The 16,750-nt window shown below is 44.1% G+C and overlaps 1 protein-coding gene across 2 annotated transcripts; it reads left to right on the top strand.

The window, feature by feature from the left end:
* Window positions 1-6,957: 6,957 nt before the first annotated feature.
* On the top strand, window positions 6,958-16,647 carry LOC109899974 (cerebellar degeneration-related protein 2). 2 transcript variants are annotated; one of them, XM_020495656.2, is made up of 7 exons: window positions 6,959-7,281; window positions 7,450-7,521; window positions 9,169-9,281; window positions 11,384-11,532; window positions 11,785-11,955; window positions 13,014-13,239; window positions 13,378-16,647. In XM_020495656.2, the coding sequence occupies exons 1-7, from the start codon at window positions 7,233-7,235 to the stop codon at window positions 14,041-14,043; spliced, it is 1,446 nt and encodes a 481-aa protein (XP_020351245.1). In that variant the 5' UTR covers window positions 6,959-7,232; the 3' UTR covers window positions 14,044-16,647. The 2 variants fall into 2 exon arrangements, with proteins under 2 accessions (XP_020351246.1, XP_020351245.1); XM_020495657.2 differs by having other exon boundaries at window positions 6,958-7,521.
* The last annotated feature ends 103 nt before the right edge of the window (window positions 16,648-16,750 follow it).

Raw genomic sequence — 16,750 nt, 5'->3', positions numbered from 1 at the left:
CAATCATCTCCTTAGTTTTGTTGACGTTGAGTGTGAGGTTATTTTCCTGACACCACACTCCGAGGGCCCTCACCTCCTCCCTGTAGGCCGTCTCGTCGTTGTTGGTAATCAAGCCTACCACTCTTGTGTCGTCCGCAAACTTGATGATTGAGTTGGAGGCGTGCGTGGCCACGCAGTCGTGGGTGAACAGGGAGTACAGGAGAGGGCTCAGAACGCACCCTTGTGGGGCCCCAGTGTTGAGGATCAGCGGGGTGGAGATGTTGTTGCCTACCCTCACCACCTGGGGGCGGCCCGTCAGGAAGTCCAGTACCCAGTTGCACAGGGCGGGGTCGACACCCAGGGTCTCGAGCTTGATGACGAGCTTGGAGGGCACTATGGTGTTAAATGCCGAGCTGTAGTCGATGAACAGCATTCTCACATAGGTATTCCTCTTGTCCAGATGGGTTAGGGCAGTGTGCAGTGTGGTTGAGATTGCATCGTCTGTGGACCTATTTGGGCGGTAAGCAAATTGGAGTGGGTCTAGGGTGTCAGGTAGGGTGGAGGTGATATGGTCCTTGACTAGTCTCTCAAAGCACTTCATGATGACGGAAGTGAGTGCTACGGGGCGGTAGTCGTTTAGCTCAGTTACCTTAGCTTTCTTGGGAACAGGAACAATGGTGGCCCTCTTGAAGCATGTGGGAACAACAGACTGGGATAGGGATTGATTGAATATGTCCGTAAACACACCAGCCAGCTGGTCTGCGCATGCTCTGAGGGCGCGGCTGGGGATGCCGTCTGGGCCTGCAGCCTTGCTAGGGTTGACACGTTTAAATGTTTTCCTCACGTCGGCTGCAGTGAAGGAGAGTCCACATGTTAAAGTTGCGGGCAGTGGCACTGTATTGTCCTCAAAGCGGGCAAAAAAATTATTTAGTCTGCCTGGGAGCAAGACATCCTGGTCCGTGACGGTGCTGGTTCTCTTTTTGTAATCCGTGATTGATTGTAGACCCTGCCACATACCTCTTGTGTCTGAGCCGTTGAATTGAGATTCTACTTTGTCTCTATACTGATGCTTAGCTTGTTTGATTGCCTTGCGGAGGGAATAGTTACACTGTTTGTATTCGGTCATGTTTCCAGTCACCTTGCCCTGATTAAAAGCAGTGGTTCGCGCTTTCAGTTTCACGTGAATGCTGCCATCAATCCACGGTTTCTGGTTTGGGAATGTTTTAATCGTTGCTATGGGAACGACATATTCAACGCACGTTCTAATGAACTCGCACACCGAATCAGCGTATTCGTCAATGTTGTCGTCTGACGCAATACGGAACATATCCCAGTCCACGTGATGGAAGCAGTCTTGGAGTGTGGAATCAGATTGGTCGGACCAGCGTTGAACAGACCTCAGCGCGGGAGCTTCTTGTTTTAGTTTCTGTCTGTAGGCAGGGATCAACAAAATGGAGTCGTGGTCAGATTTTCCGAAAGGAGGGCGGGGCAGGGCCTTATATGCGTCGCAGAAGTTGGAATAGCAATGATCCAAGGTTTTTCCAGCCCTGGTTGCGCAATCGATATGCTGATAAAATTTAGGGAGTCTTGTTTTCAGATTAGCCTTGTTAAAATCCCCTGCTACAATGAATGCAGCTTCCGGATATATGGATTCCAGTTTGCAAAGAGTCGAATAAAGTTTGTTCAGAGCCATCGATGTGTCTGCTTGGGGGGGAATATACACGGCTGTGATTATAATCGAAGAGAATTCCCTTGGTAGATAATGCGGTCTACATTTGATTGTGAGGAATTCTAAATCAGGTGAACAGAAGGACTTGAGTTCCTGTATGTTGTTTTGGCCACACCACGTCACGTTAACCATAAAGCATACGCCCCCGCCCCTCTTCTTACCAGAAAGATGTTTGTTTCTGTCGGCGCGATGCGTGGAGAAACCCGCTGGCTGCACCGACTCCGATAGCGTCTCTCCAGTGAGCCATGTTTCCGTGAAGCAAAGAACGTTACAGTCTCTGATGTCCCTCTGGAATGCTACCCTTGCTCTGGATTTCATCAACCTTGTTGTCAAGAGACTGGACATTGGCGAGGAGAATGCTAGGGAGTGGTGCACGATGTGCCCGTCTCCGGAGTCTGACCAGAAGACCGCTTCCCCTTTTTCGAAGTCGTTTTTTGGGGTCGCCGGCTGGGATCCATTCCGTTGTCCTGGGTGAAAGGCAGAACACAGGGTCCGCTTCGCGAAAGTCATATTCTTGGTCGTACTGATGGTGAGTTGACGCTGCTCTTATGTTCAGTAGTTCTTCTCGACTGTATGTAATGAAACCTAAGATGACCTGGGGTACCAATGTAAGAAATAACACGTAAAAAAACAAAAAACTGCATAGTTTCCTAGGAATGCGAAGCGAGGCGGCCATCTCTGTCGGCACAGATGTCTCAAGTTTTGAGGGAGTGTGTAATTGACATGCTGATTGCAGGAATGTCCACCAGAGCTGTGTCCACCAAACCATCTCCAACATCATTTGAGGGAATTTGGCGGTACGTCCAATCGGCCTCACAACCACAGACCACATGTATGTGGGCGAGCGGTTTGCTGATGTCACGTTTTGAGCAGAGTGCCCCATGGTGGCGGTTGGGTTATGGTATGGGAAGGCATAAGCTACGGGCAATGAACACAATTGCATTTTATTGATAGAATCTCTGTGCATTCAAATTGCTGTGACGAGATCCTGAGGCCCATTGTCGTGCCATTCATCTGCCGCCATCACCTCGTTTCAGCAAGATAATGCACTGCGCAATGTCGCCAGAATTTGTACACAATTTCTGGAAGCTGAAAATGTCCCAGTTCTTCCATGGCTTGCATACTCACCAGACATGTCACCCATTGAGCATGTTTGGGATCCCTGTTCACCGCTGGGGGGAGTCGGTAATATTTCTCAATCATCTATTCACCCACACTTCACTGAATGTAAGTGGATGGGAACATGATTTTGGAACATACTGTAGCTTGTTTTTGTCAGTCAGAATAAATTGTGCATTCTGAAACGTATGGTGAAAACGATATTTTCATGTCATTATTTTGGGGGGTTTGTATGTTAGATAATTGGAGAGAAAATGAGGGCAGTGTCTGTTATTGAACAGTGGTTGTCAGCATCACATCACAAATGTGGCGTTCAAAGTTCAATATGTTCAGGGGTTTCTAAGATAAGGCTCTAGCACTGTATTATAATATAGGCTAATGTTAGATAGATACTAGAATAGGTATGCTGTAGTGTAGTATATTCTACAATGGAATGGGTTTTTCCGCCAGTCACACCCAAGACATTTTGTGCTTTAATTGGTCCCTATGAGAGCCTGTTCTCATGCATATGGCCCACTTGTTTCAAATGTAAATAAAAACGATTGAATGAGAGTGAATTAAACATCTTTAACAATAATAATGCTTACAGTAGTTCATTTGTCTATTTAGTTTATGTGTAAGGTCTGCGATAACTGTCTTTAATAGGTAGGCTATATTCAGAGGATAGGCCATAAAGGTTGGCTGGAGTAGACATCAATAATCATGTGCACTTGTTTTCACAGACCCTACAAAATGTGCATAGTCCAGTAGTCTGCAAGGATGACACAACTATTCATACTCGATAGTCGTCTTATAAATCATCCAATAGCGAAAAGGTATTTATATTGGCTACCTATGCCACATCAATTTATTAGCAAGTGTAAAAGGGAGTGTGCAGTGTGAGTACACTGACGGTACAGGTGTGGTAAAACAGTGCCACCGACGCGGCCAGCTACCAAGGACTGTTGGATCTCCTCCGTGGCCGACGTGAGTAAGACATGTTAACCCTCGCAAGGCTGCCAGCCCAGACAGCATCCATAGCCGCATCCTTAGAGCATGCGCAGACCAGACCAGTGTTTACGGACATATTCAATCTCTTCCTATCCAGTCTGCTGACCCCAACGTGCTTCAAGATATCCACCGTTGTTCCTGTAACCAAGAAAGGAATGGTAACTTAACTAAATGACTATCGCCCCGTAGCACTCACTTCTGTCATCAAGTGCTTTGAGTGATTCGTCATGGATCATATCACCTCTACCTTACCTGACACCTTAGACCCACTTCTATTTGCTTACCGCCCCAATAGATCCACAGATGATGCAATCGCCATCGCACTGCACATTGCCCTATCCCATCTGGGCAAGAGGAATATGTATGTAAGAATGCTGTTCATTGACTATAGCTCAGCATTCAACAACATAGTACCCTCCAAACTCATCATTAAGCTCGGGGGCCCTGGGTCTGAACTCCGCCCTGTGCAACTGAGTCCTGGACTTCCTGACGGGCCGCCTCCAGGTGGAGAATGTAGGAAACGACACCTCCACTTCGCTGACCCTCCAACTCAATCATCAAGTTTGCAGATGACACAGCAGTAGTAGGCCTGATTACCAACAATGATGAGACAGCCTATAGTAAGGAGGTGAGGGCCCTGGGAGTGTGGTCCCAAGAAAATAACCTCTCACTCAACATCAACAAAACAAAGGAGCTGATCGTGGACTTCAGGAAACAGCAGAGGGACAACCCCCCTATCCACATCGAAGGGACCGCAGTGGAGAATATGGAAAGCTTCAAGTTCCTTGGCGTACACATCACTGACAAACTGAAATGGTCCACCCACACAGATAGTGTGGTGAAGAAGAAGCAACCCCAGGAGGCTGAAGAAATGTGGCTTGACATCTAAAAACCCAAACTTTTACAGCTGCACAATTGAGAGCATCCTGTTGGGCTGTATCACCGCCTGGTACAGCAACTGCACTGCCTGCAACCTCAGGGCTCTCCAGAGGGTGGTGCAGTCTGCCCAACGCATCACCGGGAGAAAACTACCACCCCTCCAGGACACCTGCAGCACCCGATGCACAGGAAGGCCAAAAAGATCATCAAGGACAACAATCCCGAGAGCCACTGCCTTTTCACCCACATTATCATCCAGAAGGCGAGGTCAGTACAGGTGCATCAAAGCTAGGACCGAGAGACTGAAAAACAGCTTCTATCTTTTTATTTTTTTTATTTTATTTCAACTTTATTTAACCAGGTAGGCTAGTTGAGAACAAGTTCTCATTTACAACTGCGACCTGGCCAAGATAAAGCACAGCAGGTCTACACATACAACAACACAGAGTAACACATGGAATAAACAAACATACAGTCAATAATACAGTAGAAAAAAAGAAAAGTCTATATACAGTGAGTGCAAATTAGGTAAGATAAGGGAGGTAAGGCAATAAATAGGCTATGGTGGTGAAGTAATTACAATATAGCAATTAAACACTGGAATGGTAGATGTGCAGAATATTAATGTGCAAGTAGAGATACTGGGGTGCAAAGGAGCAAGATAAATAAATACAGTATGGGGATGAGGTAGTTGGATGGGCTGTTTACAGATGGGCTATGTACAGGTGCAGTGATCTGTGAGCTGCTCTGACAGCTGGTGCTTAATGCTAGTAAGGGAGATATGAGTTGCCAGCTTAAGTGATTTTTGCAGTTCGTTCCAGTCATTGGCAGCAGAGAACTGGAAGGAAAGGCAGCCAAAGGAGGAATTGGCTTTGGGGGTGGCAGTGAGATATACCTGCTGGAGCGTGTGCTACGGGTGGGTGCTGCTATGGTGACCAGTGAGCTGAGATAAGGCGGGGCTTTACCTAGCAGAGACTTGTAGATGATCTGGAGCCAGTGGGTTTGGCGAAGAGTATGAAGCGAGGGCCAACCAACGAGAGCATACAGGTCGCAGTGGTGGGTAGTATATGGGGCTTTGGTGACAAAACGGATGGCACTGTGATAGACTGCATCCAATTGGTTGAGTAGAGTGTTGGAGGCTATTTTGTAAATGACATCGCCGAATCTGAGGATCGGTAGGATGGTCAGTTTTACGATGGTATGTTTGGCAGCATGAGTGAAGGATGCTTTGTTGCGGAATAGGAAGTCGATTCTAGATTCAAATTTGAATTGGAGATGCTTAATGTGAGTCTGGAAGGAGAGTTTACAGTCTAGCCAGACACGTAGGTATTTGTAGTTGTCCACATATTCTAAGTCAGAACCGTCCAGAGTAGTGATGCTGGACGGGCGGGCAAGTGCGGGCAATGATCAGTTGAAGAGCATGCATTTAGTTTTACTTGCATTTAAGAGCAGTTGGAGGCCACGGAAGGAGAGTTGTAATGTAATGGAATCTCAAGGCCATCAGACTGTTAAATAGCTATCACTAGGACGTAAGAGGCTGCTGCCCTATATACATAGACTTGAAATCACTGGCCACTTTAATAATTGGAACACTTATCACTTTAATAATGTTTACATTATTCCTTAATAATGTTTACAACATTCCTCATCTCATATATGTATATATATATACATATGTACTGTATTCTATTCAACTGTATTTTAGTCTATGCCGCTCCAAAATGGCTTGTCCAAGTATTTATATATTCTTAATTCCATGTCATTACTTAAAATGTGTGTGCATTGTTGTGAAATTGTTAGATATTACTTGTTAGATTATTACTGCACTGTTGGAGCTAGAAACACAAGCATTTCGCTACACCCGCAATAACATCTGCTAAACGTGTGTATGTGACCAATCAAATTAGATTTGATTTGGTGAGATAATGCTGCGTTCAAGTGCTAGTCGGAACTTGGAAATTTGATAGTTGCTAACTGGTTGTAGTTACACACGTGCCACGTTCAACCAGTTAGCAAGTCGGACATTTCTAAGTTATCTAGTTCCGACTAGCATGTGAATGTGGCATAACTCGATCCGATGGAATATGACGATACGAATGCTTATTTCAAAGAGCGCTCAGTAAGCCACGCCCCTGTGGGCAGAGCTAGGCATGTTGCACTGGAACACGTTTTAATACAAATAAAGCCGGAGGAAGCAAGGCTCTCGACCTTCGCCTTTACCGAGTCCGTTCGTGAGTTGCAGCGATGGGACAACACTATAACTACCTCTTTGTTTCCCTGTTTACTAATCAAATATATTTTACTTATTGAGTCAAAGACGAAAATTAGCTGTAATACACTGGTCTCAAATATATTCTCATAACTAGGCAAAACAGAATCACCGTGGACACATTTTAAAATGAGAGTCTTTTCTCCCTATTTAAACGTGTCCCAGTTTAACATGCCTAGCTCTGCCCACTAAGGCGTGGCTTTGAAACAAACGCTCGTATGGTCATGTTCCAAAAGATAGAGGTGTTTCACCACACCGGGTGGTAAAATGTGTTGTGGGATGGTTAGGCAGTGTCATAATACTGTAGTTGTAGCCGGTGAGTAGACGGCTTTGGACAGCTGATGAGGGGAAACGCACTTGGTGTATTCTTTGTTGCAAATTGAACACCTCAAAGGCAGATTAATGAATTTTCCACGAAAATAGCCTCCTATTCCAGTGAAAGCTATTGATGTCGGTGAGTCATTGTGACCGAATATGCTTACAGATATGATTGAGGTTGAAGAATTCGAAATCAAGGAGGAAGAACCTTGGTATGACAACCAGGACCTTGAGCATGGTAAATATTTTTCTTCTATCCATGATGACCGAGACTGTGAAAGCGCGGGCTCACATGTGCTGTGCGTATCAAATGACAGCAACAACCTGGCAGTGACCACAATTTGACACTCCGGCAGCGTTAGGCTAATGAATTATTTTCTAGCATGTGTGGAATCAATGAGCGCCTGGTGCACCCCTTTTTTTTCATAGGGCAGGTGCAGGTGTCACTAACGAATGTATTTTAAAGGACACATTGGTAGGTTTAACTCTAGCCTACTGTACTGCGACAGAAAACATTGTGGGACTTCAGCCAAATATTTCAAGGCTATCTCAAGCAGAATTGGAACACCCGAGGCTACCATTCCACTGCCACGGATGAAACCAACCATTTTAAACAATGCATCCATTGTCTTAAATTTTCTGCAGATTTTTCAATGTTCTTCTCTGCATGTAATCTCCCGTGGGCAGATTCTGCATGTAGACCAAGGGTACGTGCTATCCCAAACCCTTGGGACGCCCCTACCCTATTGCAGTTGAAATGTTACATGGTTTATGGTAGGGACATCCCAATGATTCCGTATAGCACTGACCGTATACCAAGGGAGTTAATTATGCAGTTGACCAAATTATGCGATATTTTACTTCTAGGTTACCGCCATAGAGAACGATAAAGGCATTTAGTGGCCAAAATGCCATATTTGCATGGGCAGCACCATTGAGGGCTTCCACCATTTTAACGTAGTCAACTGGTTGGGACTTCTAACTTCATTGACTGATCCCTCCTGGTGACCCTGTTGGAGATGGACCACTGGGTCATCAGGAGGGATCAGCCAATTGTGAAGAAAAATGGACTACTTCAAAATGAAGATTGCCTCAATGGCGCTGTCACAGGCAGTATAATGGAATAGATCCAAAGATGAGTCCTCTATCGTCTAGGGTTAACACACCCTTAGTGGAGTTGCCAGCAATCTGATGCATCCGGTTTTCATGGCAGCTAGATTCAACCTACTGTAGCTTTCTTTTCCTGCTGAAAACCAGATATGGGCAGACTCTTTTACCCATGCTGCAGAGGTTACTCTGCATATAATAAGGTTTTGTTCCACTAATTTGTGTAGTTAAAGATATTTTATTGACCATTTATTAATGAATTCTGGAATAGAAATCGAAGGAAAGGAAATCGGAAAATATATAGTGGTGCTCTCTATAGAAGATATTCAGTTTATATTTCATGCTTAGAGAGAACTCCCCGGCACACATCCTGTAAATGAGAGACTATTTCACAACACATTAATTAGGCCACAGTGATTAAGGTAGATTTAATTTTTACCTTTCTGATTGTAAATGTCCTGACTTGTGTCAAATAGCTTACATATCTCAAATATATTTGAGGTGTGCTTGATATATCCCTTTTGGGATCATGTTCCATTGTAAGCAAACTACTGTAAATCAAGGGCAGCACAAGTAACATGTATTTGACCCACAAATACAGGTAGGATGTCTGCCAGATCGATTTACCCACCTGACATTGAGAATTGAGACACAGCCATAGATGCACTAGATGTCTCTGCCAGGTCTTGTCACACTAATGGCTTCATCTTTGCCCAACCTTTCATTTGATAAGTTATTTATAGAGCCTCTTCTGTGATCTCTCTTTCCTCCCATGCAGACCTCCACCTGGCTGCTGAGCTGGGGAAGACCCTGCTGGACAGGAACAGAGAGCTGGAGCAGGGTCATCAGCAGATGTACTCCACCAATCAGGAACAGCTACAGGAGATAGAGGTAAGGGTTTTAACCAATCAAGCTGTAACTACCAGGGTAGCGATTACTCTGTTTGATCAATCAGAAGTATGTGGACACACAGTCCCTAACTGCAGCTAAAGGCACTTTCGGAGAGCTTTGTAGTGTTTGCAGGCTTTTGTTCCAGCCCAGCAGTAGCACACAGTATCCAGGTAATCGAGCACTCGTTGGCAAACCTGAGGCCTTTCCGTTAGGCATTGGTGTGTTCCTTGCGTGTTGAAAACAAGAGAAACTCACCTCAGATTTGTGCTCCTTTAATTCCTAAATAAAATCAAGTGTTCCAGATTTACAAAAGGCAGGCTTCCATTTTTTTGTTTTATTTTACCTTAATTTTACCTATTTAACCAGGCAAGTCAGTTAAGAACAAATTCTTATTTCAATGACGGAACAGTGGGTTAACTGCCTTGTTTAGGGGTAGAACGACAGATTTTTACCTTGTCAGCTCAGGGATTCAATCTTGCAACCTTTCGGTTACTAGTCCAACGCTCTAACCACTAGGCTACCTGACACCCCATTAACTTGCTTTGAAGAAGAGATTAGTGGGTCGGATCCTGATTAATTACTTAATCTCTCTGCTGGATCTGTTCATGTAGGGTATGACCCTAGAAGCACAAAGGTAATGGAATAGAATGTGAAATGTATAATGCAGACGTTTTGACTGAAATGGTTTTGTCAAGACTGCAAAATCTATATTAAAGGTCCTTGTCTTTCGATACTGTAAAGCTCCAGGGAATAAGTATTTTGTTTTTCCATGTTCAAGATTACAACGCCACCATTGTCAAACAGTGGGGCTCTCACTCCTTTGAAAACGACAATGCTTTTCACCTTGTCCAGTGAACTTTCAGAGGGCCAGGAAAGATAAAGTTGGCCCATATCAGTTGTCCTCTTTTTTTTGGGGGGGGGGGGGGTATATACCTTTGAACCTTTGACACACTCACATAGCCACTATTGAATTGTTGTGATTTATAGTAACTAGAAATTAAATAGCCTCTCAATGCTAGGAAATCGAAATATTTAACCAGTTAAGTTGTATTTAAATATCACATTCACCGTATTTGTGGTTTCTCTCTTATATCACCAGTGAAAACATCTTGTATGCTCAGCAACAGCCATTCACTTCCATATGAGCTCTGGATTTAATTTCCTTGAGTAGGGTCAACTCCTAAATCCTTCCCCTCATCTTTGAAACTGCTGACTGACAGAATTAATTTCTCTAACGTCTCCATCCATTTCATGACCTGACTGCATGTAGAAACAGCACAGGAGGAAGCTGATGCTGCAAATTGTAATGTTATCTTGCCTTTATGAGAACATTGACCTCTCTCACTCTAGGAAAAACACTAGATAATTGCCACTTTTTTTATAATAGTATGATTGATTAACATGCAGAATTCCAAAGAATACGTTCTGTAACTGAATACCATTGCAAGATAATGTACAGCTCCCATTTAGTGTAGTAGTATTGGTGTTTTTAGTTTAGCTTTCTGTGACTGATCATGATCTTAATGAGCTTAAGGTTCACAGCGTTCTCCATAGATAGAGCTGTTATATTGTCTATGGCATTCTCCCTGTTTTACCCTGATAAGATTGCCCTTTTCTATAGAGAACAGGTTGAGCGAGAGAAGAGCGGGCTAGATGGAAAGAAGAGTATAGGGAGAATGATAGTTATGTTATCCCAGCACCACTGTGCTCGTGTCTTTAGCACCTCAGTCAATCAACTTGTCTTAATAAGAAGAGCCTGACCTTTACTATGTGTTGGTGCCGTTCTATATTCCTCACCAGAGGTGTTGCGCTCTTACTAATACTCATTTGGCCCAGCAGAGACTAGTACAGACATGTTGCTATCAAAGCAATAATAGTCGCCCAGACAGGAGGTAGTTGTCATTGATTCTTGCAAGTTTGATCTCGTTCATGGTTTGATAAGCAACCAAAATAAATCATGTGTATGCCTTGGCTTAAAACCAATCGTATTGACTTGAACAAGTACAATGGTGTAATCTTGATTAAATGTAAAATTGTGAAGTTGAAGGTGGGTTATGTGATGATATTGAGTCCTGGTTTTCTACTCCATCTTCCTTCTCCAGTACCTGACTAAGCAGATGGACCTCCTGAGACATGTGAATGACCAGCATGCTAAGGTCTACGAGCAGCTTGACCAGTCTTCCAGAGAGCTGGAGCAGAGCAACACCCGCCTGGTACAGGACAACAGGGCCGCCCAGCACAAGATCCAGGGGTAAGCCTGTTGGGTTTAAAGCCTGAGGCTGTGTCCCAGTTCTTCACCCTTCTCGCACACTTTTCTCACATGGATCTAACAATGGTGGAAACTCCCTCCAGCCAATGCTTATGCTAATCCTATTCATCTAAATCCATGGCGGTTTGGAGAATCGGGACGCAGTCTTTCTCCAGATAATTAGAGATGGAATAGAAGACAACGTGTTGGTGAGAGGGGAGCTAAATGTGTGAGGATTATTTTCTCTCTCTTCAGGCTGACCGAGATGATTGAAGCTCTACAGACTCAGATGGAGGATCTTCAATGTCAGGAAGAGGATCTGAAGACCACCCCTGCCAATCCCAATAGGAAAACCCTTACAGAGGCATGTCGGCCCTACGGGGCGCAGAGTGTGTACTACCTGAATGACCTGCAACACACACAGAGGTGAAATCACTGCACTCATGAAATACAAACATAAACTACTCAACACACTGATTTTTAGATCTGGACAATCTGTACTGTTCCTTGAGCTGGAATAGACCCATACTTTAACAAGTGGGCCAGCACTGGTCTGTCGACAATAGAATCTGTGCTATCCTCTTACTGGAGCTGGTGTCTGGCTACTCTCTGTTACTTCCTGACTTCCTTCCTGAACTCTCCTCTACACCCTCTCCTTCACCTAATCTTCTGACGTAATATAAAGCTATATAGATCAGTCAGGTCTGCATGGGGTTAAATAGACATGGCACAATAAGGTCAGATTCATCAAATGGAAAATTACGCTAAATTGATTAACATTTTATGCATTTAGAACTCAATAGCTTGTGCATTATTCATTGTTTTTAAGCTGTAGGTAACACTTTTTTTTGTTGAAGATACGTAGAGAAGACTAACCCACCCGAAGGCCATCTAGAACAGAACTAATGGCAACTAAGGTCCTAAAACCTACACTAGATGGCATTCATTCAATTCCACTTTGACTTCCAAAAGTCCCTCTTGGCCCTGCTCTAGTGGTGTGATTTGGATCTGTCTCTGTGTTACCTCTTGTCGTTCACACTGGTTAAGTAGACTAGTACTACTGCTAGTACTCTAGCCCTCTTCCAGCCCTCTGAGGCCGTAGCAATTCAGACTGTGTAATCCAGTTAGGGTTTGGCCCCTCCTTTAATCCAGGCCGAAGCTCGTAGGTCACTGATCAAAACACATGCCAAGCAGACTATAGTACTCTCTCCCTACTGACTTAACTGAAACGTGGTCACAGTTGTCACCCAAAGGTCATAGTCCACTTGTAAGGACACTAATCTCTGCCCTGTACGAAAGATCACTTCTGATTAGTCTGATACAGGATATCTTGCTACCAATTCATCAAACGGATGCTTGAATAACTTGTTATCAGTAACTTAGTAAGACTAATTAGGTGTGTAACTGCTGGTCTGGACTGAAACAAAAGTTGTTTCCCAATACTTCAAAAAAAGAAAGTTAGATCTTCCTCTGACCCCTCTCAGATACTCAAGTTATAACTCTGGTGACCAATCTGATGACCGCTGGTCTCCCTCTGACCTCTCGTGGCTAGAGGAGGAGCAGGAGTCGCTACGGCAATCGCTCCGCTCTCTACAGACCCAGCTGGCCAATGAACGTGCTCGGAGGGAGGGGGCAGAGCGAGATGCAGACCTGCTAGCCAATGAGAATGTGGTGCTGGAGCAGCGCTTGGGAATGATGGTGGGGTGCCAGGTAAGGAAGAGAAGCAACTCACACAGAGCATAATTTTAAGCCAATGCAATCTGTTTGCTCCTACTGTATGTAGTGAAATGGTAGTTAAGAGTTACATTACTGAATCCTCTGTCTCTCTCTCTCTCTCTCTCTCTCTAGGCCAGACTAGCGGAGCTAGAGTGTGAGGCTGAGGAGCTTCGTCAGCTGTGGAGAGCCAACCATGCCACCAAAGCTTGGAGGTCAAGGGTCAGCCTGACAATGCTGCCCAATACCCTATTCTTCCCCCTGAACCAGGAGAGGGGGATGGGGGAGGATGGAGAGTGCGAGGAAGACGTGATGGACGTCAGCTACCTTTCCAACCCGAAAGGTTGTGACATCTTGAAGAGATGCAACAGCGAGAAGCAGCTGAGGTCACCACGGGGTGACTGGTCAGAGGTAGACGAGAGCCATGAGCGTTCGTGTGTCCGCCATTCAGAGGTGGTGAAGCAGCGTGGGATCTCCCTCCTCAACGAGGTTGACGCTCAGTACAGCGCCCTGCAGGTAAAATATGATGCGCTGCTGCGGCTCTGCCACCAGGGGGAGCCGTACCCAAACCAGCAGCACAACCACAAAGAGCTCCAGACACTCAGCGTAGCCCCCTCGGACTGCCCACAAAGCCCAGCCCCAGCCTCCCTTCGAAAGGCTGCAGGCATAGACACAAAGGGCCAGGAGGATGAACTTCACCAGCCTGAGTACAAGGCTCTGTTCAAGGAGATATTTAACTGCATCCAGAAAACAAAAGAGGACCTGAGTGAGAACAGAGGAAAGCCCTGGCAGTTGGCGTAGTATGGCTTTCGTAGTAAACACGCAAAAATGGCTCTGCTTTTGCGCTGCACATGCAGTTGTTTCTTGTTGGAGGTGAGCTATTAAGCAAGCACCTTACAGATTGTAAGGCCTGGTAACTGATGTACTGTGTCTGTATTTGGTGGAACTGCAGCTGAATCGATTACCAACTCTAAGGTCTCATCTCTATCTATGGATGCTGGAGCAGCCAGAGAAAGGCAACAAACATCAGCTGATATACCAGCTCTTTTGCATGGAACAAACCGTGCCTAACATTCAGTCTACATCATTCTGCCTCAATCAACCTGCCCTACCTGAGCCATGTTGCCCTTAGATTAGCGTCTAGGGGCAATGTTCTTCTACTCTCAGGAACCTCTGGAAACTTTCTGTGGACTAGTGCTTTTCCATGGTACCTCTATGCACTGTTCAATCAAAAGCTACATATCCTTTTAAAGTGACAATGTCTGAGCCTGATGGTCAAAAAGGTAACTTTGTATCATCTTTGTGCCTCAAACGCCACTGTTTCTTACTCTTGGTGATGAGTAAAGACATTGTGAATTTACATCTCAGATTTGTACTGTATGTCTTCAAAAAAGTTAGCATGATCCTAAAATGTAAAAACTCAAGTATTTGGGTATGAAGACTGAGTTGTATGTACATGATTAATGTAGTAGTTAGCAATATAATCTAATGAGGCTATACCAGAACTCAGATATGTGCTATGATATTACTGTGCTTTCCAAATACAATGTTGACATTTCATGAACCAAGTATTTTTCCGACGGTGTGTCAGACGGTCCGGTTAATTGTTTTTGCTGCCTAACTCATGCTATCCTAATGTATCATGATAAACACCCCCTTTGTTGACATCACTGTAAAATCACATTGTAATGAGATGCACTTTAGACTAGCACAGGGATGTTATTTTCTGACACTTTATGTAGTTAGCCACTGTATAAGAAGTGCTGTTAGTAATTCATGTTCAATGTATTAGATACAGTACCACTTAAAAGTTTGGACACCTACTCATTCAAGGGTTTTTCTTTATTTGCATTTTTTTTTTTTTTTTTACAGTATAGCATAATAGTGAAGACATTAATTAAGAAATAACACAGAATAATGTAGTAACCAAAAAAGTGTTAAACAAATCAACTTATATTTGAGATTCTTCAAAGTAGCCACCCTTTGCCTTGATGACGGCTTTGCACTCTCTTGGTATTCTCTCAACCAGCTTCATGAGGCAGTCACCTGGAATGCGTTTCAATTAACAGGTATGCCTTGTTCATTTGTGGAATTTCTTTCCTTCTTAATGCGTTTGAGCCAATCAGTTGTCTTGTGATAAGGTAGGGGTGGTATACAGAAGATAGCCCTATTTGGTAATAGCATGATCCTAAGTGGTGGCTATTTGGTAAAAGATCAAGTCCATATTATGACAAGAACAACTCAAATAAGCAAAGAGAAATGACAGTCCATCATTAAGTCAGTCAATGCGTACAACATCAAGAACTCAAGTTCAAGTGCAGTCGCAAAAACCATCGAGCGCTATGATGAAACTGGCTCTCATGAGGACCGCCACAGGAAAGGAAGACCCAGGGGATAAATTCATAAGAGTTAACTGCACCTCTGATTGCAGCCCAAATATATGCTTTACCGAATTCAAGTAACAGACACATCTCAACATGAACTGTTCAGAGGAGACTGTGTGAATCAGGCCATGGTCAAATTGCTGCAAAGAAACAACGAAAGGACACCAATAAGAAGAAGATACTTGCTTGGGCTAAGAAACATGGGCAATGGACAATAAACCAGTGTAAATCTGTCCTTTGGTCTGATGAGGCCAAATTTGAGATTTTTGGTTCCAACCTACATGTCTTTGTGAGACGCAGACTACAGAAAGTGAAAGGATGATCTCTGCATGTGTGGTTCGCACCATGAAGCATGGAGGAGGAGGAGGAGGTGTGATGTTGTGGGGGTGCTTTGCTGGTGACACTGTCAGTGATTTATTTAGAATTCAAGGCACACTTAACCAGTATGGCCAACACAGATTCTGCAGCGATTCACCATCCCATCTGGTTTGTGCTTTGTGGGATGATCATTTGTTTTTCAACTGGACAATGACCCAACACACATCCAGGCTGTGTAAGGGCAATTTGACCAAGGAGAGTGATGGAGTGCTGCATCAGATGACCTGGCCTCCACAATCACCCAACCTCAACCCAATTGAGATGGTTTGGGATGAGTTGGACCGCAGAGTGAAGGAAAAACAGCCAGCAAGTGCTCAGCATGTGGGAACACCCTGTTGGAAAAGCATACCTCATGAAGCTGGTTGAGAGAATGCCAAGAGTGTGTGAAGCTGTCATCAAGGCAAAGGATGGCTACTTTGAAGAATCCAAAATATATTTAGATTTATTGAACACTTTTGGGTTACCACATGATTCCATATGTGTTATTTCATAGTTTTGATGTCTTCACTATTATTCTACAATGTAGAAAATAGTACAAATAAAGAAAAACACTTGAATGAGTAGGTGTGTCCAAACTTTTGAGTGGTACTGTAAATACATACAGTACATGTGTAATCTTTGTGATAAATGCAAACTCAGAGGATTCCGTGTCTCTATTGGTCCATTATTATAACTGCAATGTCATGTGGTGTGTCAAGGTGGTAGCTATTATTATCTATGTAATCTGAACAAAGCGGTTCATACAG

The sequence above is a fragment of the Oncorhynchus kisutch genome, linkage group LG11 (genome assembly GCF_002021735.2).
Source record: "Oncorhynchus kisutch isolate 150728-3 linkage group LG11, Okis_V2, whole genome shotgun sequence".
NCBI classification, from domain to species: Eukaryota; Metazoa; Chordata; class Actinopteri; order Salmoniformes; family Salmonidae; genus Oncorhynchus; species Oncorhynchus kisutch.
The sequence above is the reverse complement of the archived record's forward strand: the minus strand, read 5'-3'. Positions and strand labels throughout refer to the sequence as shown.